We start from the raw sequence: 26,336 nt of genomic DNA on the forward strand, positions 1-26,336 counted from the left end.
GGATCATGCGAAACAGATTTGGTTGATATTATGTACCTACCTTGTACAGTTCGAGGCTGGCGAGCCCCGCCACGAGAGACGTGGTGGTGGCAATGGCGGGGATGATCCTGCCCGCCACGAGCTTGCTGGCTAGTCGGTCGGCCGGCTCGATGTCGTAGTTGTTGGCGCGCAAGTTCGAAGCAGCGACGATGAAGTCCATGTGAAAATTGGAGTCATCATCCTTCTGGAACTCAAGCACCGTTAGGTTCAAGCCGTTGAGGTCCCCGTGATCTGGAAGCTTCTCCAGCAGCCGGCGCAAGCGCTGCTCGTCTACACGAGTGAACAAGGCAAGATACATAAGTGTGACAGCAAAAAAAAAAAATGTGGCAAAAAGTTTAAGGACACTTTTTAAATTCTTAAGTTGGTAAAGCGAAAGCCGGTAGTCATTCGACTGACTATGCCATGTATTGTGACGTTTGGTTTGGCGGAAATCCACATTTTCGGGGTGCTTCTCGGAACCGCTTGCATGAAATCATCACCAGGTGGCTCAGAAGCTATCCGACTCACTGGACTCCAGCAATCAGACGTCAGACGATGGAGTGTTGCCGCGGGCGCTGTTGTGTGATCACGTGATTGTCCTGAGAATAAGCGAGCATCATTGAGAGCGTGCACGGTTGAACCCCGACACTGTGCCATCACGTGATTGCTGAGAGAGTGTTAAGGTGAGAGACCACAGTTGGCACTGTCTTAGGGCAAGAATGGTCAGATGGTCTGTCTTAATAGAGAAGCACACGAGCATACGGCTAACAACCTTAAGTGTAAAGTGCTTGCATGAACGCACAGGAGCACAAAAATTGTGTGGTACACTAACACAAGCACTTACTTTCACCAGAACTTTACGGGCTATGCATAGATGGTTTGTGAGGTGTTTGCATTCCATGCACACACTTTGGGTCGAAAATATACAAACTGATGGACAGAACCATAAAGATAGCACATCCTTCACGAGCCGAAAAAGTTGCTTATTGTTACATCCCTTTGACATAGACTTCTAGATCTTTTCACCTCGAACGTTGAGATATGCAATTAAACTCGCTTCAAGATAAGCCTATTGATTCCACGGTGATGCTTTTTTCGCAGAGGTATTTGATTTGTGTACCTTCATGATCACCCTCGTCCATAAGTCAGGCGACTTAGATACCAACCAATGGGATATGAAATAACATGTGTGCAGCGAGCCAGCTGTACATGGAGAGAGGCAAAAAAAAAACACCAACATATGTCCCTGTGTTTGAGCTGTTGTTTCACCATACACGATGAACCATACCCAACTAGCCCAATGTGTGGTGCTACATCTACAGCAATCTGAATGAGTGTTTTTATCTACTTTCACCAAGACAAGACGTTTAGTCTAGCACTTGCAGGTTTACCCAAGCGTTCTCTGCCAGGATATGCACGAAACATTATCTCCATTCATTTTTTTCCCTCGCATAGCTCTGTCTTTGGGTTCACACTGTATTACATGCATTAGTTCTTATGTATAGCCCCAATGATGTTTCATTGTTAATAACCCACCATCAGGTGGCATGGAGGCGTCATCGTTGGCTACAGCGTCGTCGTTTGTCTGCGGCGCGTAGACTGGAACCTCGACGTCTTCGAGCATTCTCGTGATTGCTTCGCGGTCCGTGTTCTGCGGGATGCCGTACATGGCAGCCCGCAGGTTTGCCACGGCGACGATGTAGTCCATGTGCAGCGTCTGCAGCGAGGTACAACAGAGGAGCTTCATCAGAATAGACAAGACGTTGGCAGACTTTTGACTGCTACACACTTGGTAATAAGTAATAAAATCTGGAGTCATCCTTGCTGCGGCGGCTGCATTTTAGATGGCAGCGAGAATGTTTGAGGCCCGTATACTTAGATTTAGGAGCGCGTCAAAGAATCCCAGGGGGTCGAAATTTGCGAATCCCTCCTCTACAGCGTCTAAAAATAATAGTGTGGTTTTGGTGCCCCCACCGTGGTGATCTAGTAGCTAACGTACCGGGCTGCTAACCCGAGGTCACTGGATTGAATCCAAGCTGCGGTGGCAGCAGTTTTGATGAAGGCGAAAATGCTGTAGGCCCATGTGCTCAAATTTAATGCACGTCAGAGAGCCCAAGGTGGTCAAAACTTTCGAAACCCTCTACTACGGCGTCTCTCTTAATTTTATGGTGGTTTTGGAACGTTAAACCCCACATATAAATCATGGTCTCAGTTCTTTAAACCCCCGATACCAACAAACTAAAATCTGAAATCAGTCTTTTGGCAAAAGATAATGAGTGCCTACCCCGCTGTGATGATTTCTGCCCATTACCTGCTACACCGACGCAGGCACTCAGCCTTTGGCTAAGCGACAATATTGTGCGATGTCATCGTCTTATGTAGACATGACATCATGATGGCATGACCGACTTTCACAATCTGTGTAAGAGTAATGGTCACAATATCTGTCGTGTAGGACACATGTGCCAAGACCTTGTGATAATTGTTGAAAATAAGTCTATAACTATAAGTGAGGCATTGGTGTAGTTGGTTTTGCATTATGAAAAATTGCGCCACAGTTACAGAGACAAAAATGAAGTTAGAGAGGACACGCGTTACAAAGTAAACACAACAAGTGCAAAGAATCAACTGGATTTACTTTAAAAGTGAAGAAGAAACTAAGGAAAGAGGCGTACGACATTCCATGATGAGGGGAGGGTCTACAACCTTGCCAAACTGTCTGATCCTACACGTGGTGTGGTGACGAAAAATAGTGATAACTCAAAGTTTCTTTCCGACTTCACCTACTTAGTTGCCGCGTGTTGCTTCTTATAGTCAATTTCTGGCTGCATCAGCAGAATTGAACTTGAACTGAAGGATGCACTATGGGAGTTTGATACGTGGAAGTCTTGCCCACATTTCTAATGTATACGCTTCGCTTTTGCGAAAACATGTTTCGTCCAAGATGTTTAACAAATCATCGCGAGTTTTAATTATCTATTCATTATCCAACGTGAGGCTCTACCAAGCATTAACACATGGCAACACTTCCGGCATTTGTGAAAATTAGCAACCGGATGCTAGCCGACATTAACACCAGCCACCATCAGTTAGTGCTGCTACCTTCTGCGGTACCCGCAATGATGGTCTAGTGGTGTGGACCCGCCACGGTCGTCTAGTGGATAAGGCATTCAGCTACTGACACACAGGTCATGGACTCGAATCCCGGCTGCAGCGGCCTCAATTTTGACAAACGTGAACTCAACTATTATTAATATAGTGGCGATGGTGCTTAACTTTTGATATGCTGGTCGCAGGATGGGATCCTGACCGTGGTGGTCGTATTTCTGTTGGACGCGAAAATGCTTGAGGCCCGTGTGATTGGGTTTAGATGCACGTTAAAACATACCTGAGTGGTCGAACAGAGCCTTCCACTACGTTGCCTTTGATAATCATGCCTCTCATAATCATATACCCACTGCGGCAGTACACTACTAAACAGATTAGGCCAGCAGGAATCTTGCGAGACCATACACGGTAAAATACATTCTTGCATACAAAATAAAATACGAATAAAATAAAATACGAAGCAATCGGTACCGTCATCTGGAATGGTAAGAATTATTGAACGTACACTGCGAATTCATACCGCTTACGAAAGACGTTGGCACTGCGCGTGCGAATCCTTACGTTGCTAGGGTCGAAATTGATGGGGTGGGGGCAGCGCTTCACTCCAGACCAGAACGGCATACCCGTATTGGTGAGCTGTAAATAAAAAAAAAGTTACACCAGCCCTCGCTACGGGGAGCCTTGTGTAGATGCGAAGCAGTGGGCGCTAACGCGAAGGCCTCACCACACGTGCCCGTTGCAGCCTTCAGGCCGCGTTCACACTAAGCATTCCGGCCGCCGAAAGTGCTCCGAATCCGGTTCGGCGGCGGCGAGATTCGCCGAAAGGGCCCTCTCCGCGCCAATCGCTCTCGGACCGATTTTTGCGGTGTCTGCCGCCGAATCGGTCACCGCGGACTAATAGGAGCGCTAGTCAAGAAATTTTGAAAAATGGCGGCCAAGCCCTACTCACTTGTTATGCCGCAGTGAACGTAACTGAATGTTGAAACCAACGGGAATTTAACCTACTCTGTGCCTACTTCGCGTTCGTATTTCGTGGAAGATGTGATCGAGCTTGCTGTTGGCGTGACCGAGCTTGTTGCGGTCTTGCAGAGCAAAACGAACCCACCAACGCCACTGGCGTCGGTGGTTTTTTTCTGCTCTTCGTGCATTACAAGACAGCCACTTGCCAGCAAAGTAAGCAGTACTGTCTTTTTTTGCTTCTTGCGTACGAGAATTGTCGAAGTATACACCACCGGATAGCGTAGTAGCGTTTGCGAGCCGCGACAACAACCGGGTGACAGCGCGTCCATCCCCCGTTCGCCCCGTAGTAGATGGCATATTCGGCGGCGCGGGGGGCGTCCAGTGCGAACGACGCTGCGTTTCGGCGGCAGGGGAATTTCGGTCGCTGTAGAAAGTGGATGTTTCAGTGTGAACTAGGCTTCCGGGCGTGCCAATTTGATGCGGCGCTGTGCCCTCTCCCTTTGAAGAGGGAACGCACGCAGCTTCGCCTGGCCACGAACCCTCCCGCTCCATAAAGAGAGGTTGCGGCGCCGCGTCCAAAAGCCACGCGCAAACGCGCTACAATGGGAGCGTGTGGTCAAGCCTTAACGCTTACTTACAGTGGCGGCGGCGTCGACCCTGGCACTCATCGCGGCGTTGCGCAAGAGAGAAATTTCGGGGAGGTGCAAAGCATGCAGTGATGAACCAGTGTTTACTCTTGGAACATGCCAATCGCTGCTAATGGGCGACGAGAGTCAGAAGACTCCGATTTGACAGAGACCCGCACACTGCTTTTGGTTAACGCGCACGCTGTGAATTCTTATTGATAAACAACGCAAAACAGAAATATCTCTCTCACACTTACTTATAGGTCGAGATCCAGTGCCTATAGACCTTTTTAAAGAATGGAGGATGTCCTCCTTTCTGTGCTTTTGCATGAGAGTACAAAGCCCCGCCACGGTGGTCTAGTGGCTAAGGTACTCGGCTGCTGACCTGCAGGTCGCGGGTTCAAATCCCGGCTGCGGCGGCTGCATTTCCGATGGAGGCGGAAATGTTGTAGGCCCGTGTGCTCAGATTTGGGTGCACGTTAAAGAACCCCAGGTGGTCTAAATTTCCGGAGCCCTCCACTACGGCGTCTCTCATAATCATATGGTGGTTTTGGGACGTTAAACCCCACATATCAATCAATGCATGAGAGCACAAAAGCGGACGTCACAGCTTCGGCAACGAATTTTTTCGGGAGTCACGCACGCTAACAGCAGCCCAGAAATGAATATATGGCGGCGCCCAATGAGCCTTGAGTGAATAGGTGGATAAAAAATGGCAGAATATACACGGAGTGAATGATGGAGAGGGGGGCTAAGCTTTCGTCCGTTCATTCGTTCTTGCTTCCGGCCGTCCATGCGTCCGTCTGTGTGACGGTCCATGCGTTCATCCGCCCGTCCGTGCGTGCGTCTGTTCGTTCGTCCGTCCCTGCGTTTGTCCATGCATCCGCCCATGTGTCCGTTCATGCGTCCATCCATGCATCTGTCTGTGTCCATCTATTCAACGCTCCAAGTACCACCATCACGGATCTTTTCATCATATATTCCCCATATAGAAGCACCGCCATCCAGCGGACATTCCAAGGACTAAACGAAAGGTGGCACACGCACACTTTCTTACGGCTTGCGCTTCATGTCTACTTCCCACCTTTAACCATATCGAGTTCATGGTATATACTAGTTCACTGTATTCATGGCACTGCGGCCCAACGCTCGCTAAACCTTTCTAAAACCTAGGAGGTTACGCCAAGCGAGTATAACGTCGCAACTCTTTCTTGTCTTCTGTGCGTTGTTGAACAATAAAAAAATTCGCAGCGTGCGCGTTATATAAAAGCCGAATTCTCCTGTTTCTCATTCACCCTTAGCAGCCATTGGCATGTACATTTAGCATTATCTTTTCTTGTTCAACAACGCACGGAAGAAATCTCTCACCAGCACCACCTTGGAGGTCAAAATGTTATACTTGTTACACACTACAACGGCTATAGGGGACGAATGGGTGCCGCTATAAGGAGCTTTGCCCCTAATATGCGGGGTAGCCAGAGAACGGTTGTGCCGCGCGAGCAGTTGGTTTTTGCAATCTTGAAACTCGCTGGCAGACGCTGGCTGCGCCGGTGTTGCGGGGCGAGACAGGGGAGTGCAGGGGAGGAGAGGTGCTCATGCGCAGTGTTGGTGTAAACGCCGCGGGAAGGGATGCTGCGAAATAGGGGGGGGGGGGGAGGGGTCGAGCATAGACTAGCAGACACTTTCTGTGCTGGCGTTGAGAAGGTGAGAGAGGGCGAGAGAACGCGCAAGGGTGGTCCCGTCGCACACCGGATTGAGCTCGACCATATTGCCACCAGCACGTAGTGCTTCCACAGCAAGAGCGGCTCTCAATCTGGAGGAAAAGAAAGAGCGCGTGTTTCTTCTCTGCTCGAGAGCCAGCCACGACTGACGCATCGTCCTAGAGATTGCTACCTGGTGGTTTAATAAATCCCCCAGTACTTGTGACTGATCGTGACAAACTGGTGGAGGTGCTGGGTAGTCTCACGGATGCTTCAGACCCCCCCCCCCCCCCCAGGAAGCCGTGATTTGAGTCCAGTGCCAATCAATACTCCCGTGCATCGGACCAGCCGCCGAATCAGGGGATTGCCTCCGGAAATCAACGATACTGCTCCAACCACGTCGACAAACATGACCAGCACTTCGGTGCAAACCTCGTCAACAGGCACGGGAAGCACGACGTCGAACCGCTATACGTTGGAAAGCCCACGGGCACCGATGACGTTCCATGGCACGGAGCACGAGGACTGGTTGGCAGACTTCGAGCGTGTAGCCACCTTGAATCAGTGGGACAACGCGGCGAAACTGGGTCGTGTCTATTTCTATCTCGAAGACGGGGCACGTACGTGGTATCAAAACCAAGAGGAGCAGCTGACGACGGGGCCCGAATTCTCTCGTCGACTTTTGCAGAACTATGCCAGTGCTGATCGCCAAGAACGAGCCGAACGAGCTATTCTGGCCCGCGTCCAGTTGCCAAACGAAACTGACCACGTACGTCGAAAACATGACGCGCCTCTTCCGACGGGCCGATTCAAAAATGACAGAGGACAAGAAGTGGCGTCACTTGATGCGCGGTGTCAAGGACCAGTTTTTTGCCGGCCTCGTGCGCAGTCCTCCAAAGACGGTTGCGTAGTTCTTGTCCGAGGCCGTGACAATGAAAAAAATGCTGCAGCAGCGATCCAACCAATACGACAGGCCAGTCAGTGGCATGTCTACTGCCGACATTTTCACCGCCACTAGAACCAGCAAAGACCATCTACGTGAACTCATCCGTGATATAGTACGTGAAGAGTTGCAAAAGGCTGGTGTAACACCTCATCCTACGGTTAGCTCAATTGCAACTGTGATCAAGGATGAGCTGCACCAGGCCCTCCGGAACACCTTGCCTCCTGATACAGCTGCACCAGCTCCTGCTGAATACCGCCGTGAAACAACCTACGCGGAAGCCTTGAAACGCCCTGCTGCATCGCCGCCATTACTCGTCCATTCTGTTCCTGCTGTTGCACTCCAGTCAGCACAGCACATACCGTACTACGAAGGCACGTACACGCCACCGCCTTTGTCCTTTGTCCCTGGCGCTCCTGTCGCCCATCGTTCGGTGCCACCAGTTCAGTACATCGACGATCGGCGCACGTCTTCTCGGAAGTCTGATGTTTGGCGCACACCTGATCGCCGGCCTCTGTGCTTTCACTGTGGAGAAGCTGATCACTTGTACCGCCAGTGCCCATATCGCCGTCTTGGGCTTCGCGGCTTCTCTGCGTACTCACCGCCACCCCGTTACGGCCAGAGACCGCGCGAAATCAAAAACTACCTCGCCCAGCAGCATGCACCACTGTCTGCCGGGCGCCAGTCGCACTCGCCATCACCGAGGCGATTTTTATCAACGCCCCAGCGGTATTCTACCACACGATCTCCCAGCCCCCGCCGGGAAAACTAGCCCAAGCGACCTCTGGGGGCGGGGTCGCTGAACGTCGAAGCGCTGAAGACCTCCTATTAACGCAGAACCGTACAGAAACCGGTCCGACATCACATACTGCTGCAAAAGATGGCCGACTTTCACTCGACATAGCAGTGACAATTGATGGTTGTGCAGTTAATGCGTTAGTGGACACCGGCGCCGACTATTCCATACTGAGCGGGAAACTGACAACGCAGCTGAAGAAAGTCATCACACCGTGGCACAACTCGCAGATTCGGACAGCTGGTGGCCACGTCGTTACTCCACTGGGTGCCTGCACAACTAGAGTACAGATCCAAGGGTATACATTCGTAGCAAGCTGCCTCGTTCTACGCGAATGTTCCCGTGACGTCATCCTGGGAGTTGACTTTCTACAGGAAAATGGAGCTATCATTGATCTGCAAGAGCGCCGCGTCACGTTCTCAGCCCAGCGAGCAATTAACGTGCAGGATGACGGAAAGCGTGTCGACGTACTCCGTATTTCTCAACAGAGCGTGACGCTTCCTCCACGAGCAAGTGTTCCAGTCGACGTAACATGCTGTGGTTTGGGCGATGGCGATGTGGTGGCCGAGACAAATTTAGAACACCTCCTGCAGCAAGGCATTTGTGTAGCTGGAAGTGTAATACACCTTCGTGATGGCCGATCTGAATTGCTCGTAACCAACTTTAGCAACGAGCATCGACATCTGTTCCGTGGCACTTCGATAGCGTTTGCCCACGAAGTAGCAAACGTCACCAACTGTCTCACGTCAGAACTAGTGGATACTACCGACACGTCAATGAGTAATATTGACATCAATCCTGATCTCTCCACCGATAACCAGACTGCGCTACGAGCGGTCTTGTTCGAGTTCAGGTCTTGCTTCGCAAGTTGCTCAAAGATCCGCCAGACGTCTATCACGCAACACAGGATCATCACGTACGAGGACGCACGCCCGATACACCAGAACCCCTACCGCGTGTCGGCTAAAGAACGTGAAGCGATACGTACGCAAGTCAGCGAGATGCTTGGCGATGGCGTTATTGAACCATCTAACAGCCCGTGGTCATCTCCAGTCGTACTTGTCAAAAAGAAGGACGGGTCGCTACGCTTCTGCGTCGACTACCGAAAGCTTAACAACGTGACCAAAAAGGATGTGTATCCGCTGCCACGTATCGACGATTCGCTGGATAGACTTCGTCATGCCCATTATTTCACTTCTCTCGATCTCAAAAGCGGGTATTGCCAAATCGAGGTAGATCAGCGAGACCGTGAGAAAACAGCCTTCGTGACTCCAGACGGCCTATACCAATTTCGAGTGCTCCCTTTTGGCTTGTGTTCAGCGCCGGCAACTTTCCAGTGAATGGTGGACACTGTCCTCACAGGGCTCAAGTGGCAGTCTTGTCTTGTCTACCTTGATGATGTGGTGGTCTTCTCTACCACGTTCGAGCAGCCCCTTCACCGCCTGCGCAGCGTGCTAGAAGCTATCCGATCAGCGGACCTCACACTAAAACCACAGAAGTGCCACTTCGGCTCTAAAGAACTAAAATTTCTTCGACATGTAGTTAGCGCCGAAGGAATCCAGCCCGATCCGGACAAGCTTGCCACTGTTGCCGAATTACCAGCTCCTGTCGATAAGAAAGCCGTCCGCGCTTCCTTGGTTTGTGCGCCTACTATCGCCGGTTCATTCATGGCTTTTCACAGATAGCAGAACCTCTGACTCGTCTTACAAGGGACGACACGCCGTTTGGCTGGGAAAACGAGCAACAAGCAGCTTTTGATGAGCTGCGACAGCGCATGCAATCAGCGCCCGTTCTCGCTCATTTCGATGATGATGCTGACACGGAGGTCCATACCGACGCTAAAAAACATTGGGCTCGGTGCAGTGCTCGTTCAGCGTCAAGAGGACGCCGAAAGAGTCATAGCCTACGCCAGCCGCTCTCTATCCCGTGCCGAGGCAAATTATTCAAATACGGAGAAAGAGTGCCTCGCAGTCGTGTGGGCAATCACAAAGTTTCGCCCGTACCTTTATGGTCGTCCCTTCAAAATAGTGACGGACCATCGCGCGCTCTGTTGGTTGGCAAGCCTGCGTGACCCTTCAGTACGGCTTGCACGGTGGAGCTTGCGGCTGCAGGAATTTGATGTCACCATCGTTCATAAGTCCGCCCCTAAGCATGAAGACGCTGACACACTGTCACGCGCACCCCTTCATGTCGTCCGTCAGGAAGCAGAGGAAGACGAAGGCTTCCTGGGCGCCGTTAGCGCATCAGACTTGAGCAAACGGCAGCGAGATGACGCAGAGATTCGTCCAATCATTGATCATTTAGAGGGCCAGGGCGCTATCATACCACGTCGTTTATTCCGCTCTTTCACGTCGTTCTGCCTGCGAGACGGTGTGCTGTAAAAGAAGAACGCTCGTTCGAACAGCCGTGCTTACCTCCTGGTGGTTCCTCGAGACATGCGAGATGACGTCCTCTTCGCTTGCCATGACGAATCCACATCCGGTCATCTGGGCTACTCAAGGACACTTGCCAAAGTGAGCGAGAGGTACTATTGGCCAGGACTTTCAGCAAGCATCAAGAAGTACGTCAAGAGTTGTATGTCAGCGCCGAAAGCAACCATCTGGTAAACCAGCCGGTTTGCTTCAGCCCATCGAAGCACCCTGCACGCCGTTCGACCAAGTCGGCATGGACATTCTCGGGCCATTTCCCCTGTATGCGGACAGCAACAAAAGGGTGATCGTCACGACCGACTATTTGACACGCTACGCTGAGACGCAGTCGATCCCACGAGCCACGGCTTCTGAGGTAGCACAATTTTTCATGTGCCACATCGTGTTACGACACGGTGCTCCTTCCAGTATAATAACGGACAGAGAGACGGCATTCACGGCGCAGCTTACGGACGAAGTTTTCAAACTGAGCAACACCAGACACCGAAGGACAACTGCCTATCACCCGCAAACCAACGGACTTACCGAGCGACTGAATAAGACCCTCGCAGACATGATCTCAATGTACAAAACATGGGACCGGATCTTACCTTACGTGACCTTCGCGTATAATACCGCCGTGCAAGAGACCACGCGATTCACGCCAGTTCGGCTTCTCTACGGCCGCGAAGTGCAGACCATGCTAGACTTTATGCTACCGTGTCAAAACGAAGACGAGTTGGCAACTGACGCCGAAGAATTCGCAGAGCGTGCTGAGGAAGCCCGGCAACTCGCGCGAGTGCACATCGGCCAGCAACAGCAGGCAGACGCACGACTCTATAACACCCGCCACAGAGAAGTGTTTTACAACCCCGGAGATCAAGTTTGGGTGTGGACGCCCGTCCGCCGCCGTGGCCTTAGTGAAAAGTTACTGAGCCGGTACTTTGGCCCATATAAAGTGTTACGCCGCGTCAGTGATGTGAACTACGAGGTGGTTCCGGACACAACATCGCAGGCACGGAGCAGGACACGACTGAGGCCGGACGTCGTTCATGTGTTGCGCATGAAACCATTTATTGTGCGTTGCTCGTAACTTTTTCTTTACCGTACAGCATTCTTTGTGTTTTTTTGTTTATTTGCTTGAACTTGCCTTCTCGTTCATTGACGTTTCTTATATTGGCACGCTCTTCAATTTTTATTTTCACTTTATCCGAATTTCCAATTTCTTTTTCACGTGCCTATGTAGTAGCATCACGGTGATGCTATGTACTTTTCTTTCCTCTTTTTGGAACTTTTTTTTCTTTTCGGAAGGGGGGATAATGCCACCAGCACGTAGTGGGTCGACAGCAAGAGCGGCTCTCAACCTGTAGAAAAAAGAAGAGCGCGTGTTTCTTCTCTGCTCGAGAGCCAGCCACGACTGACGCATCGTCTTGGAGATTGCTACCCGGTGGTTTAATAAATCCCCCAGTACTTGTGACTCATCGTGACAATATGAAGCTCCGCATCTGAAAAGGTTGCGTACTGGCACTGTAAACCACTTCGCAACTTTAAAGAGGCCTTGAAACACTTTTTTGAGTAACCATGGAAATATTTCACTGGAAAAGCGTATCACCGCACAAATTCAATGGAACAAAAATTTTAAGAATCCGTCCAGTACGAGTGGAGTTACAAGGATTTGTCACATGCCGCAATCGCATTCTCTCTTCTCTCGTCCCGACGAAAGCACTGGAAGCTAAGCAGGGAGGGGTGGCAGGGGCAAACAGAAAACGTCATGCGCGCCTCGTAACCTTGAGCACCTTTTATGGGCAAGTGACGGCCTCTCGCGGCGATCTCTGTAACAACTGAGCATGCCATGTTCGAATAAACCAATGGCTGATAGATGGGCTTACTACGAGTGATTTTCGGGCTTATTTCGTGATTTGTTGAGAGAAGAGAGAGCAATTTTTAGCTGACTTTGTTAATTTGTTATGAATTGCAGGCTGCGTGCTGTGCTATAATATTTGGCTTGTGTGTTCTCGCGAACCTCTACTACCAATCAGCAGCGTTTTCTGACCATGCTCAAAAGTTGTTGCAGGGCCCATTTAAGTTGTTCAAAGCCAGGAGAACACCTTTTTGCCCAGAATTCGCAACAAATATTAGGGTGTAAGTGTGTTTCTGTTCCCCAAATATTCTTTAAGGAGCACTGCTATAACCGAAACACCCTTAAAAAGCTAAGGGTGGTGTAGGTTATCAAAACACCTGGGAGCTGTACGACAGTGCATCATATGCTAACGGGACTTACTGATTGAAAAGTCGTAAGACCAGGCTAGCTTAGAATAAAAACTCTGTCTTTTTTAGGTGTGCAGTCTGCTATCAGACCTAAAATGTGCTCCTACCCTGTAATATTTATTCTTCATTTATATGAAAAAAGAACAATCTCCAGCAGCACTGAATGGGGGCCTAAGATGCTATGACTACACCAGATGGGCGGCGTAAGTCTGTGCAGCGCAAGCACTCTTTGCGCAGAATATCTCACAAAATGCAACGTTCTCTGTATGACTGGTCATGTACGTACACCCTCTGTTCTGGTATGATCATTTATCTCATGTTTACTTACTAGTATATTTTACGATTAGTGGTAAAGGTGCTTAGGCCATTAGTAACACCTCACGGCTAGTTGTTCCATTCGTGAAAATGCCCTTACACTTTATGAAAATAAAGTGTAAGGGTGTTATTTTTTGAAACGGTGAACTGTACTTAAACAAGTGAAATAGTTCACAGTGAGATCGTATCTAGCACTTCGTAACGTAGTGTAGCCCCAGATCCCAGGGACATACCTGCATTCAGTTCCTGTGAGCGAACGAACAATGTCAACTAAAGAACGGTCCATTCTTAATCCACGTGGTTCTGTTAAAATGCTTCTTCAGTCGATTACGGGTGTACAGGTTTATATATAACTGTGCTTCGAAGACTTCTCGAGATATGAGAGGACGAAAAAGAAAAATGAATAAATTGCCCTTGTTTGCAAGACGTGGCCGTAGAAAACCAATGAATAACGAAGCCATAAAAAGCACAGTTGGCCTTATTTCTCAAGTGAACTATACTAACGGCGACAAAAAAGTAACTAAATTGCGTCAAAGAAAAGTAACTTTTAGCCACATTCATGCCTGTGCATTCTACGTAAACGGCCGAAACTGGCAAGCAAGAGCCACAAATCGTCAGAAAATTTTACAATCATAATCTTCGTAATTTTCGTGCATATCTGTTTCTTTGTGTCATCTTCCTTATATCGTCCAATACAGTCCTCTCTCCCTTTCTCCTCCTCTTCCTTGTAATAGCTCTCAGATTACCCCTACTCACTTCTTCCCATCCTTCGCTACGCTGTAGATAGTGATGATTCACCCTCACAACTTCCCCTTTCTCTCTACCTCACCGTTACGTCAACCCTCAGGCCACTTACCCTAACTTTTCCTTCTCATCCCCTTGTGAAACTAGACTACACATACACAAATCTATTCCACGCTCTCCCTCTACCATTCTCAATTACTTTTCTCTTTGCCCTGACACCCCTTATCACCCTCACGTTTCTTTTCCGCTCCCTCGGTGCATCATACTATCAATTGTTATGCTATGTTAGGAAGCTGCCTGGCCCATAAAGTCACTTTGTACTCTCCCCTTATTTCCTTTCTATAGTCCTCGTTTCCTCTCTCTCAGCCCCTTACTACACACTCTATTGCGCAAAGCACTGCTTGACACATTCACTTTTTCCTGCTTACGCGAACCAGTGGAACGAAAAGTTTAAACAACTCAGTGCTGTTAAAATATGCTTTCATGATTGGAGTCGACGACACAATCTCAGCCTTAGTTTGCAAGGTTCATATGTGACGGCAACTGCATAATTTCAGTTTACTGATTTTTGCACATACAAAATCCGCAGTTTCGAGAATTGCTGACCTGATCCTCGGGATGACATTCCAGGAGCTTTTTGATGTCACTGTTGTACTGCTCCTGAAAGCGATGCCTGGCGAAGTCAACGCAGTCGTCGAAGACAGTCGGCCGTTCGTCCACGAGAACCTTCGTGAGACATTCGAGCAAAGCGACCTGCAAAGAAGGAGCACCGGCCCGGCCTTCATCATGAAATATGGTTCTCAACAAGGGCGCTTCTAATATAGTACTGATTACGGTGGCCGCATTTTCATACATACATACATACATACATACATACATACATACATACATACATACATACATACATACATACATACATACATACATACATGCATACATGCATACATACATACATACATACATACATACATACATACATACATACATACATACATACATACATACATACATACATACATACATACATACATACATACATACATACTGTTATGCCAGCGAGTCCCCGTCAAACGTCCGTGCCTCGGAAAAAGGCAATCTGGGTCAAAGCCAGCCCGCAGTACGCCTGACGCGAACATCTCAACGGTGTGAACACGCGCGGCGCCTCTCTCGCCCACGTGCATTGAGTCAGCGGCGCACGTGACAGCGAGCCGGCGTTCTCGTGTCTGGTGGTCTGACGCATGGCGCGGCAACCCCATTGGAAGAATCTGCGCTGACGACCAGCGGCGCTTCTGATTGGACATTTTGGTTGGACCCGGTGTAAATAAAAGAAGCCCTGCGGCGCGTCGCGATCGGAGGTCCTACGAGAGAGGAGTCCCCATGTCGGAGAGCCGACATGTGTATGAGTCAGCGGTCTTAGGCGAAAGGCTGATCTATGTGTTAGATAGGAGGGCTCGGCTCTTCGAGTCTCTGTCGGCCCCAGTGCCGAAATTGTAACACCTCTGTATATATGCTGTACATAAACCTTGTTTAACTCACCGTCGTCTCGTCCGCTCGTCTTATCAGCTCGGCGCAGAAGCAGTCGCGAGCTGAGATACATACGCTACCAAACGGCTGGTGACCTTCCCGGCGGAGTTGAAAGCAGTGGCGCCTTCGAGGCCGTGTTGGCGTCCCCGTCTTTCGCAACAGTGGTGGCTTCGGCGGGTTCGGTCCGCCTACGCAACAGTGGTGGCTTCGGCGGGATCGGTCCGTCGTTCGCAACAGTGGTTGGCAGCTGCGGGATCGGCCGGCGTCAGCGACATCGACGCGGTGAGTGCCTGATGTTTTCCCCTCAGTTCACCAGACTACTCTAGCTCAGGTTGTAGTAGTTTAGAGAAGGGCTGTGTGAAGCATTAGTGAGCTTTGATCGTTTCAAGCAAAGTCGAAGTGCTTTGAAACCAAAGTTAATGCGGAGGGGGTAAACACGGGAGAGTGAAAAATTGCTTGCGCGTCTTGCTAGTTGACTTATAGTGGGTACGGAAAGTAAATTGTTAACAGGGGCAAACAGCAAGAGGCTAGTGTGAACGATGGAGAACCTTAAGGTGAAGGAACTCATCGAAATTTGTGAGGAACTCGGCATTACTTTGGGCCGTGCGAAACGAAAGCAAGCGATCCTTGAGATCATGAAGGATGAGGGAGTGTCGGCTGAGGAAGTCGATGAGGCCTGGGTGGATATTAAAGCACGCCGTGAGGAGGCTGAAAGGCGAGAAGTAGAAGCTCGCGAAGAAGCTGAAAGGCGCGAAGCTCGCGAACGTGAAGAAGCTGAAAGGCGCGAAGCTCGCGAAGAAGCTGAAAGGCGCGAACGTCGCGAGGAGGCCGAGAGACAAGAGCGCCTAGAGTTGAAACGACTAGAATTGGCAATCCTACAGTGTTCGCAGGCGCCTAGCGTAGCTTCTCCGACGATTCAGGTCAGCGGTTTTAGAATTCGGGACCAACTGCCACCGTTCGTAGTAGGCGAGGACATGGCGAAGTATCTCGTCAAGTTTGAACACGTCTGTGAGCGAAACGCTTTGGAGCGGCCTCTTTGGGCGCGGAACCTGCTAGCTCTTCTTCCCGGCGAAGTGTCCGACGCGATAACTTGCTTGTCGAGGGAAGCGTTTGAGAGCTATGACGAGGTTAAGGAAGTGCTCTTGAGACGTTATAAGTTGTCACCCGAGGCTTTCAGGCAAAGGTTCCGGTATGCTGAAAAGGGGAATGAGTCACACGTTGACTTCGCGTTTCGTCTTAAAGCCGATTTGATTGAATGGCTCAAGGGCGAAGGTGTTTATGACGACCGCGATAAAGTGGTGGAATGCGTTGCATTGGAGCAATTCTACCGCTGCATCGAGGATAATGTCAGGCTTTGGCTGCAGGACAGACTTGGTGAAGTAAAGCTAAACAAGGCAGCAAAGTTAGCTGAGGAGTATTATACTCGCCGAAAGTTGCACAGCAGGGCAGTGCGCGTTGAAAAGGATGAGAGAAAAGAGGGCTTTTCAAAGAAACCTGATCAACGGAGACCCGCTCCGCACCGTAATTTCAAGAAGGACCCGTCTCTTACGAAGGACAGTGTATGGGAAGGGCAAACAGAAGCGGAGAAATCGAGTGAGGTTTCTACCACACAGGCATTTGAATCGGAAAACAAACGGAAGCCGCTAATCTGCTACAACTGTAAAAAGGAAGGGCACATCGCTAGAAACTGTCAGGAAAAGTTTGCCTTCGCAACGATCCGAGAATCAGAAAAAAACATTCGGTTGTTGGAGCCGTATCTCCAAGAAATTAGGGTCAATGAGAAAACGTGCCGAGCACTTAGAGACTCAGCGGCAACCATGGACGTTGTCCATCCTTCATTGGTGTCTCCGGATGACTTCACAGGAGAATGCGCGTGGATCAGGCAAGTCGCCGAGGTGCAGAGTGTTCGCTTACCAATCGCCACGGTGGTCATTGAAGGCCCGTTCGGTAAGCTTCGCACCGAAGCAGCTGTGTCTGCCGCGCTAAATGATCGTTTTCCATATCTTTTCTCCAACAACTCAGAGCAGCTTCTCAAAGAGCAGGGCAAATCGTTCTTCCCCAACTTAGCGTGCATGGCCCTCACGCGATCGCAAGCGCGAAAGCTTTCGCAGGAGCTTGATCTGGTTCAATGCGGTGAACGCTCAGGTGACCTTGTCGGCGGGTCGACGGAACCTCAGAGAGGAAATTTTCCGCGTGAGTCATGTGAGCAGTCACGCGAGCGGCCCGTCGCGGAAGCGGCCGGCGCGGTATGCGTTGGGGGAGACGACATGGCGCCATTGAATCAGAGCGAGGGGGCTGAAACGCTCTCGCCTGTAGCGGAAAGTTGGAGCGAGCTGCCGAGAGTTGATCGAGAGACGCTCATTCGAGAGCAGCGTGAGGACCTCTCGATTGAAGCGCTAGTGGAAAGCCAGGTTGAAACGCTAGTGGAAAGCCAGATTGAGGCGCTAGTGGAAAGCCACAAAAACGCGGCACAAGTGCTGTCGAAGGAGCACTACGAGAAATCGGTGAAGAAGCGCGTTTTAAAGTTGATAATCAGGTAATGCGGCTGCAGCCGTCCAAGAGGAACAAGCTTGAGGTTGATTGGGAAGGGCCCGCAAAAGTAGTATTGAAGCTTTCTGATACCAATTGTGAAGAGAAATTAGGACGGCGGCCGAACAAAATTTATCACAGGAACTTGAAAGCAGTCGTAAATTTACTCTTAAGTGCTTCAGAGGAAGAGGAAGCAGAAATTTTTAGTTCTAGTGAGGTAATCGAAAGGAGATCGAAAGTAATCTGGGAACAGCTGAACCTAGAGCCTAGCTTAACTGACGGAGGACCTGAGAAAGCGGACCTGAGAAAGATTGGTTCCGAGTTTGAAGACGTGTTTTCGGACCGCCCCGGCAACATGAGGGTGATCGAACACGATATCGAGCTAAGCGGTGAGGAGTCAATCCGTAGCAAGCCGTATCGGTGTTCCCCTGTGCAACGTCGCAAGTGTGAGCCACTCTTGGTGCCGCATAGGTATCGTCGCCTAAAAGTGGCCGGTTACTGAAGTGGAGCATGTTGCTCCACAGTGCAACTTTGACGTTCGCTAAAGAAAAAAGGAAAGGTAAACGCTAATGCAGGTGCATTGAGCAGTGCGTTCCAGCTAGTAACTTCTCAACCTTTCGGTTTCTCGCTGGCGATTCGGGGCAAAATTTTGACCTCATCACGACCTGGGCTGAGCGCTCTCGTTCAGAGTGATCTCAAGGGGCCAACTTTATGTGGTATTCTAATCCGTTACGTTGTTGTACGTGGGGAAAAATTGAGTTGTCATTTTAAGGGTCTTTTGTCCCACATGTGCCTCTTGATGTAGAGGGAACAAAATTCCGATAGACACGTAGATAGGTATATGTTGTACTATACTTTGTCTGGTGTTCTGTTGGGTGACCGAGGGCACTTGCTTGTGTCGTGTGTTGTCTGTTGTCGATCCGTTCTTGGCAAGTTGCAGAACCATCGACAAGTGCTGAAACCGAAGATGGTCAGAAGAGACGAGTGAAGCTGGTCGACAAGTTGTGGCGACAAGCCAGTGGAGCTGGGATCCGTCGTCAAAAATGGGACGTGTTCCCGGAACAGTCTGGAGCTGTATTCTCCCCATGGCCCTGGAGGCGAACCTGGAGGGACCTGGCGAACGAGCGCACCTGACATCCGAGCCCCGTGGAAGCAGCCCGTCTTTCCGGTGTATTGTCTGGCGGCGGGGGTGCTGTTATGCCAGCGAGTCCCCGTCAAACGTCCGTGCCTCGGAAAAAGGCAATCTGGGTCAAAGCCAGCCCGCAGTACGCCTGACGCGAACATCTCAACGGCGTGAACACGCGCGGCGCCTCTCTCGCCCACGTGCATTGAGTCAGCGGCGCACGTGACAGCGAGCCGGCGTTCTCGTGTCTGGTGGTCTGACGCATGGCGCGGCAACCCCATTGGAAGAATCTGCGCTGACGACCAGCGGCGCTTCTGATTGGACATTTTGGTTGGACCCGGTGTAAATAAAAGAAGCCCTGCGGCGCGTCGCGATCGGAGGTCCTACGAGAGAGGAGTCCCCATGTCGGAGAGCCGACATGTGTATGAGTCAGCGGTCTTAGGCGAAAGGCTGATCTATGTGTTAGATAGGAGGGCTCGGCTCTTCGAGTCTCTGTCGGCCCCAGTGCCGAAATTGTAACACCTCTGTATATATGCTGTACATAAACCTTGTTTAACTCACCGTCGTCTCGTCCGCTCGTCTTATCAGCTCGGCGCAGAAGCAGTCGCGAGCTGAGATACATACGCTACCAAACGGCTGGTGACCTTCCCGGCGGAGTTGAAAGCAGTGGCGCCTTCGAGGCCGTGTTGGCGTCCCCGTCTTTCGCAACAGTGGTGGCTTCGGCGGGTTCGGTCCGCCTTCGCAACAGTGGTGGCTTCGGCGGGATCGGTCCGTCGTTCGCAACAATACATACATACATACATACATACATACATACATACATACATACATACATACATACATACATACATACATACATACATACATACATACATACATACATACATGCATACATACATACATACATACATACATGCATGCATGCATACATACATACATACATACATACATACATACATACATACATACATACATACATACATACATACATACATACATACATACATACATACATACATACATACATACATACATACATGTTCCCTAGTGTTCCTATTTTGGGTTTCCAGCCCATATTTAAAAAGTGAAGTAATTAAAAATTATTATTTATTAGTATGTGGAGAAATAAAAAATAGTCTGAGTACCTACAAGCTAATGCGAGTAGTATGCGTTTGGTTCAACTCGCCTTCTAAGTGCCTTTCATTTTCAAATTCTTGGCTCAAGTTATGTGGGACAACCTTTATATATAGCTATGATTAAGAAACGGTAGGAAATATTTCTCAGTTCTTAGAAACACGAGCAAATATTAGCATCCTCGTTACGCCTTAGCAAACATTTAGACAAACTACACTTAAAGGGCCAGTAGATAGATATTTTCAACCAAGAATTACACTTCTGAAGCCGTCCTATATATAGCTATGGTTAAGAAAAGGTATGAAATATTTCTCAGCTATTAGCAAACGTACGAGAAAGTATTCACATCCTCGTTACTTACTGGTAAACATTTAGACCAACTGCACTTGAAAGACCAGTCAACAGGCTCCGACATTTTTTACACCCCCTAAAGTACCTCGGCAATACGTAGAGTGAACTGCGGTGATAACGTTGTCTGAATATTACAACGATGCGCGCCGCGCAGTCTCAATTTCGAAAAACTATTCCCGCACTTCTTCCCTACGCCTCACTAATCCTACTATCAGGCACAGTCGCAAAGTTGCCGATCGGCTTTTGCTTTTCCCTTACTTTTCCCCTTATATTCCCACTACCCCCACTACCCCATTCCCTGTGCGGACCTGTTGAGGTCCACACTTTACTCTTCTTTTCCTTTTATAATCACTTACAGGCTTGACGTAGCATGCAGCTCGTCGGTTGCTCTAAAGCGGTCACGACGACCGACTACGCCTTTCCATCCTTCTAAGAGAGAAGGGTGCCGGGGTCGCGCGACAGTCTTAAACCAGCTGAAATTGATGCTCTAGTTCCTGCAGCTTATTTGACACATTCGAAAATTTTTTGTGGCATTATGTTCACAAAGTAAAAGTGCGTATTTATTTTTATAACAATTTTGGGACCTCGGGGTTGTTTACTGGCCCTTTAAGCTCGCTTCATAAAAACGCGCGCACATCATTTAGCCTGAAAGACAAAGTTATCTAGTGCTAACCAATCCTGTTCGAGCGTTAATAAGCATGGTATGTTGCCATTTCATTTCTGTCAGAACGAATCATTGCGCCCAGTGTAGCGCATAAAGGCCAATGAAGACACTGAAAAATCCGTACCTTTTCGTTGAGCGGCAGCGTCTGCAGTGCCTCGGATAGAAAACGGGAGTCTCTGAAAAGCATCAGTGAGTACGTGACGTCAGGAAAGCACGCAACAACATGCGATTCACTCTAAGTAAGCGCTCCCTCTTTTTTCCTATGTCCCCAAATAAAAAAAAAACTGGCAGATCCCACGTACAGTGGGCACCGATGACATGTGAAGCACGAATGAGGAAGACTGATATGTCACTTTAAAATTAGCATAATTTTACGAGGCGGAGGTACATTATGCCATACACCACTTCCATGTACTCTATAATATGTTTCGACCTGTCATTTACAATCCTCGTCCATTCAAGTCACATAAAACCAAATTTGGTGTATGCTGAGCTAGTGAAACGCCCGCGTGCACGCTATGAGCGTATCATGTAGTCATGCTTTACATGACACGCATATCATGGTTATCATGTTTGGACGTGTCATTTACCTCCGTTGTGTATTCACGTCACGTGACATAAAGTTCGGTATATGTGAAACTAGTGAAACGGCTGCAAGCGCATCATGAGCGTGGTATGTTGTCATGTTCTTACATGGCACGTGTAATGATTATCACGCTTGCACTAGTCATATGCGTTCGTCATCCATTGACGTCACGTAACAACAAAAGTGATATATGTGAAGCTAGCGAAACGGCTGCGAGTGCATCATGAAGGGCCCAATATACTCCGACCTAACGATGACGAGTGCGCACGCTAGGCACGGCGACGTTGCGCTAGCAAAACGGACGCCAGGCGCGACCGGCGCGACCAGCATCCATTGCACGGCCCGGCGGCAACTGTGGCGAAATTCTACCATAGAGTTTCTTAATATACAATGGAGGGAACTCTGGCGCTAGTGTCTATGGCAGCTGCAACACACGGCGCTTCAGCGAGCATGGGAATGATGGGTAGTACACACATTTGTCTAATCTTCGTACTTCTGGGGTGCTTCTGGCTCCGTGTGTGTTCGAGTGGCTTGGAGCTGTTTTTTTCACGAAAACATAAATTAGCAAATGTTCACCGTTTGCGCTTCACAACCTTATTCTTTTAGGCTTACCATTTTGAATCAAGTGACTAAGCTCTAAAGGGTTTGTTCTCTTTTTCAAAACAAAACCGTAGCCAGCAATAAACGAAGTCGCATATACGATTCGCCGCCCGCAAGTACGAAGACTAGGCAAATGTCTGTAATACCCATCATTCCCATGATCGCTGAACGATCGCAGCGCCAGAGTGCCCTCTAGGTAATTTTGGGAAACTCTATGAATGCAACATGCTGCATTTCACGCGCATGACGTTACCCAGTTCTACTCGGAAAGCACTGCGTCTGCCTCTCTTCGTGATGAAGGGATGCCGGGCGCGCTCAAACGCGCATGCGACAAAGCAACGGAGACGCAGATCGGTGCCTGGCGTGGCATTGCCAGCACGCACGCACGCCTGGTCACGTCAGAGTGTATTGGCGCCATGATTGTGGCATGTAGTCATGTTGTTACATCACACGCATCTCATGACTATCATGTTTGCACCAGTCACACGTTCGTCATCCATTCGCGTCACGTAATAACAAATTTGGCATTTCTGAAGATAGCGAAACTGCCGTGAACGCATCATGAGTGTGGCATGTAGTCGTGTTGTTACATAACACGCATGTCGGGATTGTCATGTTTGGAGGTGTCATTTACTTGTGTCGTCCGCATCACATAATACCGTTTGGTACATGTGAAGCTAGCGAAACGGCCGCGAGAGCATCATGAGCTTGGCGTGTAGTCATGACAAGTCATAACATGAAAATATAGACATGCGCATTATGATTTTCATGTTATGATTTGTCACCTATGTTCGCTATGCAGTCATGTCATACCATGCCAGTTTTGCAACATGTCATGTGAACGAAACCACCACAAGTGCAGCAAGACCATGAAAGGTAACTCATGACATTCGACATCTATGTCGTGAGTTTCATGTTATTACTAGTCATTTATGCTCGTTATACAACCATATTATGGCATATCAAGTTTAATATTGATACCATTACCGAAACGGCCAGGAGAGCTAAAAGTCGTAAGCGGACAGACAGACAGACAGACAGACAGACAGGCAGACACACAGACAGATAGATAGATAGATAGATAGATAGATAGATAGATAGATAGATAGATAGATAGATAGATAGATAGATAGATAGATAGATAGATAGATAGATAGATAGATAGATAGACAGACAGATAGATAGATAGATAGATAGATAGATAGATAGATAGATAGATAGATAGATAGATAGATATATAGATAGATAGATAGATAGATAGATAGATAGATAGATAGATAGATAGATAGATAGATAGATAGATAGATAGATAGATAGATAGATAGATAGATAGATAGATAGATAGATAGATAGATAGATAGATAGACAGACAGACAGACAGACAGGCAGACAGACAGACAGACAGACAGACAGACAGACAGACAGACAGACAGACAGACAGACAGACAGACAGACAGACAGATAGATAGATAGATAGATAGATAGATAGATAGATAGATAGATAGATAGATAGATAGATAGATAGATAGATAGATAGATAGATAGATAGATAGATAGATAGATAGATAGATATGCTGAAAGTCACCGAGGTTCGCTAAAAATGATTCGGATTCAAAACTACAACGCAGAGGAGTGCTGTCCTCGCTTCCCTCAGGTGGTAGTGATTCATAATTTTTCTCGGAGAGTGGGAAAAAAAATAATAAAAATGCAGCATATCTACGGAGTGAATGATGGAGAGTGGGACGAAGCATCCGTCAGTCCATTCGTTATTGCTTCGGTCCGTCCATGCGTCCATCTGTGTGTCCATCCGTGCGTCCGGCCGTCCGTGCGTGCATCCACCCCTGCGTCCGTCCATGCGTCCATCAGTCCGTGCAGCCATCCGTGAGTCCGACCAGGCCATTTGACCATCTATTCAACACTCCAAGTACCACCATCTCGCATCTTTTCATCATATATTCCCCATATAGAAGCACCGCCATCCAGCGGACATTCCAAGGACTAAACTATAGGTGGCCTACGCACACTTTCTCACGGCTTGCGCTTCGTGTCTACTTCCCACCTTTAACCACATCGAGTTCATGGTATATACTAGTTCACTGTATTCATGGCACTGCGGCCCAACGCTCGCTAAACCTTTCTGAAACCAAGGAGATAACGCCCAGCGAGTATAACGTAGCAACCCTTTCTTGTCAGATAGTGCTCAATGTACATGTCAATGACTGCTAAGGGGGAATGAAAGACAGGAGAATTCGGCTTTTAGTTAACGCGGATGCTGCGAATTTTTTAATGTTCAACAACGCACAGGAGAAATCTCCCACCGACACCACATTGCAGGTCAAAACGTAAGACTGGTTACACACTACGACAACGACTACAAGGGACGAACGGGTGTCGCTTTAAGAATCTTCGCCCCTAAAAGAAGAAAGAAAAAATTGGCAGATCCCACGTACAGTGCAAATCGATGATATGCGAAGCACGAACGAGAAAGTTTGATATGTCACTTTAAAATCAGCACAACGTTACGATGTGATGGTAAGTGATGCCGTACATAACTTGTGTGTCATGATTATCGTGTTTGTTGTGTAGTTTACCTTCATCATTGATTCAGGTCACACGATACCAAATTTATTATATGTGGAGCTAGCGAATAGCCCGTGAGCACCTTATGTGCGTGGTATGTTGTCAAGTTCTTACATGACACGCGTGTCAGGATTATCATGCCTGCTGCAGTCATATGCTTTCGTCGCCATTGACGTCACGTAACACCAAAGTTGGTATATAGGGAGCTAGCAAAACGGCCGCGAGCGCATCATGAAGAGCCCAATGTACTCCAAAGTAACGTTGACCCGCGCGCACACTGGGCACAGCGACGCTGCGTTAGCAAAACGCGAGCACCCTATAGTCCAACGCCAGGCGTGACCGGCACGACCTTCGTCCGTCGGCGCAGCCCTATGGCAACCGGCGATAAATGCGACATGCTGCATTTCGCACCGATGCGTTACCAAGACAGCACTGCGTCTCCCTCTTTTCGTGACAGAGGGACGCCGGACGCGCTGAATCGTGCATGCGTCAAAGCAACGCAACGCGCCGTGCGCCTGCGAGTATATGGCAGGACCGGCACCTGGCATGGCAACGCCGGCGTGACGCGCCGAAACGAACGCCGGCGAGCACGTGCACCGCGTCACGTCAAAATTAATTGGCGCCTTGACTGTGGCATGTAGTCATGTTCTCACGTGACACGCATCTCATGATTACCATGTTTGCCCCAGTCACATACCTTCGTCATCCATTGACGTCACGTAATTCCAAATATGGCATTAGTGAAGCTAGCAAAACAGCCGCGAACGCAACATCAGTGTGGCATGTAGTCATGCTGTTACATGACACTGATGTCGTCACTTTCATGTTTGGATGTGTCATATACCTTTGTCGTCCGTTCGCATCGTGTAATACCGAGTTTGGTACATGTGAAGCTAGCGAAATGGCCGCGAACGAATCATGAGCGTAGCATGTAGTCATGTTGTTAGATGGCAGGCATCTAATGTTTATCATAATTGCGCCAGTATCACCCCTTCGTCATCCATTTGTACCCCGTAATACCAAATTTGGTATAAGTGAACCTAGCGAAACAGCCGCCAGCGCATCATGAGCGTGGCACGTAGTCATGCTGTTACATAATACGCATCTCAGCCGCCAGCGCATCATGAGCGTGGCACGTAGTCATGCTGTTACATAATACGCATCTCATGATTATCATGTTCGCACCATTCGCATTCCTTCGTCATCCATTCAAATACCATAATACCTAATTGGGCATATGTGACGCTAGCGAAACGGCTGCGAGCGCATCATGAGCGTGGCATGTAGTCATGTTGTTACATGACACGCATATCATGATTTTCATGTTAGGGTGTTATGGTCTGTCGCTTGTGTTCGCCA

At 48.9% G+C, this 26,336-nt stretch overlaps 1 protein-coding gene across 1 annotated transcript in view; it reads right to left on the reverse strand.

The window, feature by feature from the left end:
- Positions 1 to 26,336, reverse strand: part of LOC119169722 (ubiquitin-like modifier-activating enzyme 1) — a 94,491-nt gene that overhangs the window by 8,404 nt on the left and 59,751 nt on the right. Inside the window, exons 17-21 of the mRNA XM_075886856.1 lie at positions 21,336 to 21,387; positions 14,493 to 14,639; positions 3,688 to 3,762; positions 1,555 to 1,735; positions 41 to 309 (exon numbers count right to left, since the gene is read on the reverse strand). Coding sequence (XP_075742971.1) covers positions 41 to 309; positions 1,555 to 1,735; positions 3,688 to 3,762; positions 14,493 to 14,639; positions 21,336 to 21,387 — 724 coding nt within the window. The remainder of the gene's footprint in view (positions 1 to 40; positions 310 to 1,554; positions 1,736 to 3,687; positions 3,763 to 14,492; positions 14,640 to 21,335; positions 21,388 to 26,336) is intronic.

The sequence above is a fragment of the Rhipicephalus microplus genome, chromosome 2 (genome assembly GCF_043290135.1).
Source record: "Rhipicephalus microplus isolate Deutch F79 chromosome 2, USDA_Rmic, whole genome shotgun sequence".
Lineage (NCBI taxonomy): Eukaryota > Metazoa > Arthropoda > Arachnida > Ixodida > Ixodidae > Rhipicephalus > Rhipicephalus microplus.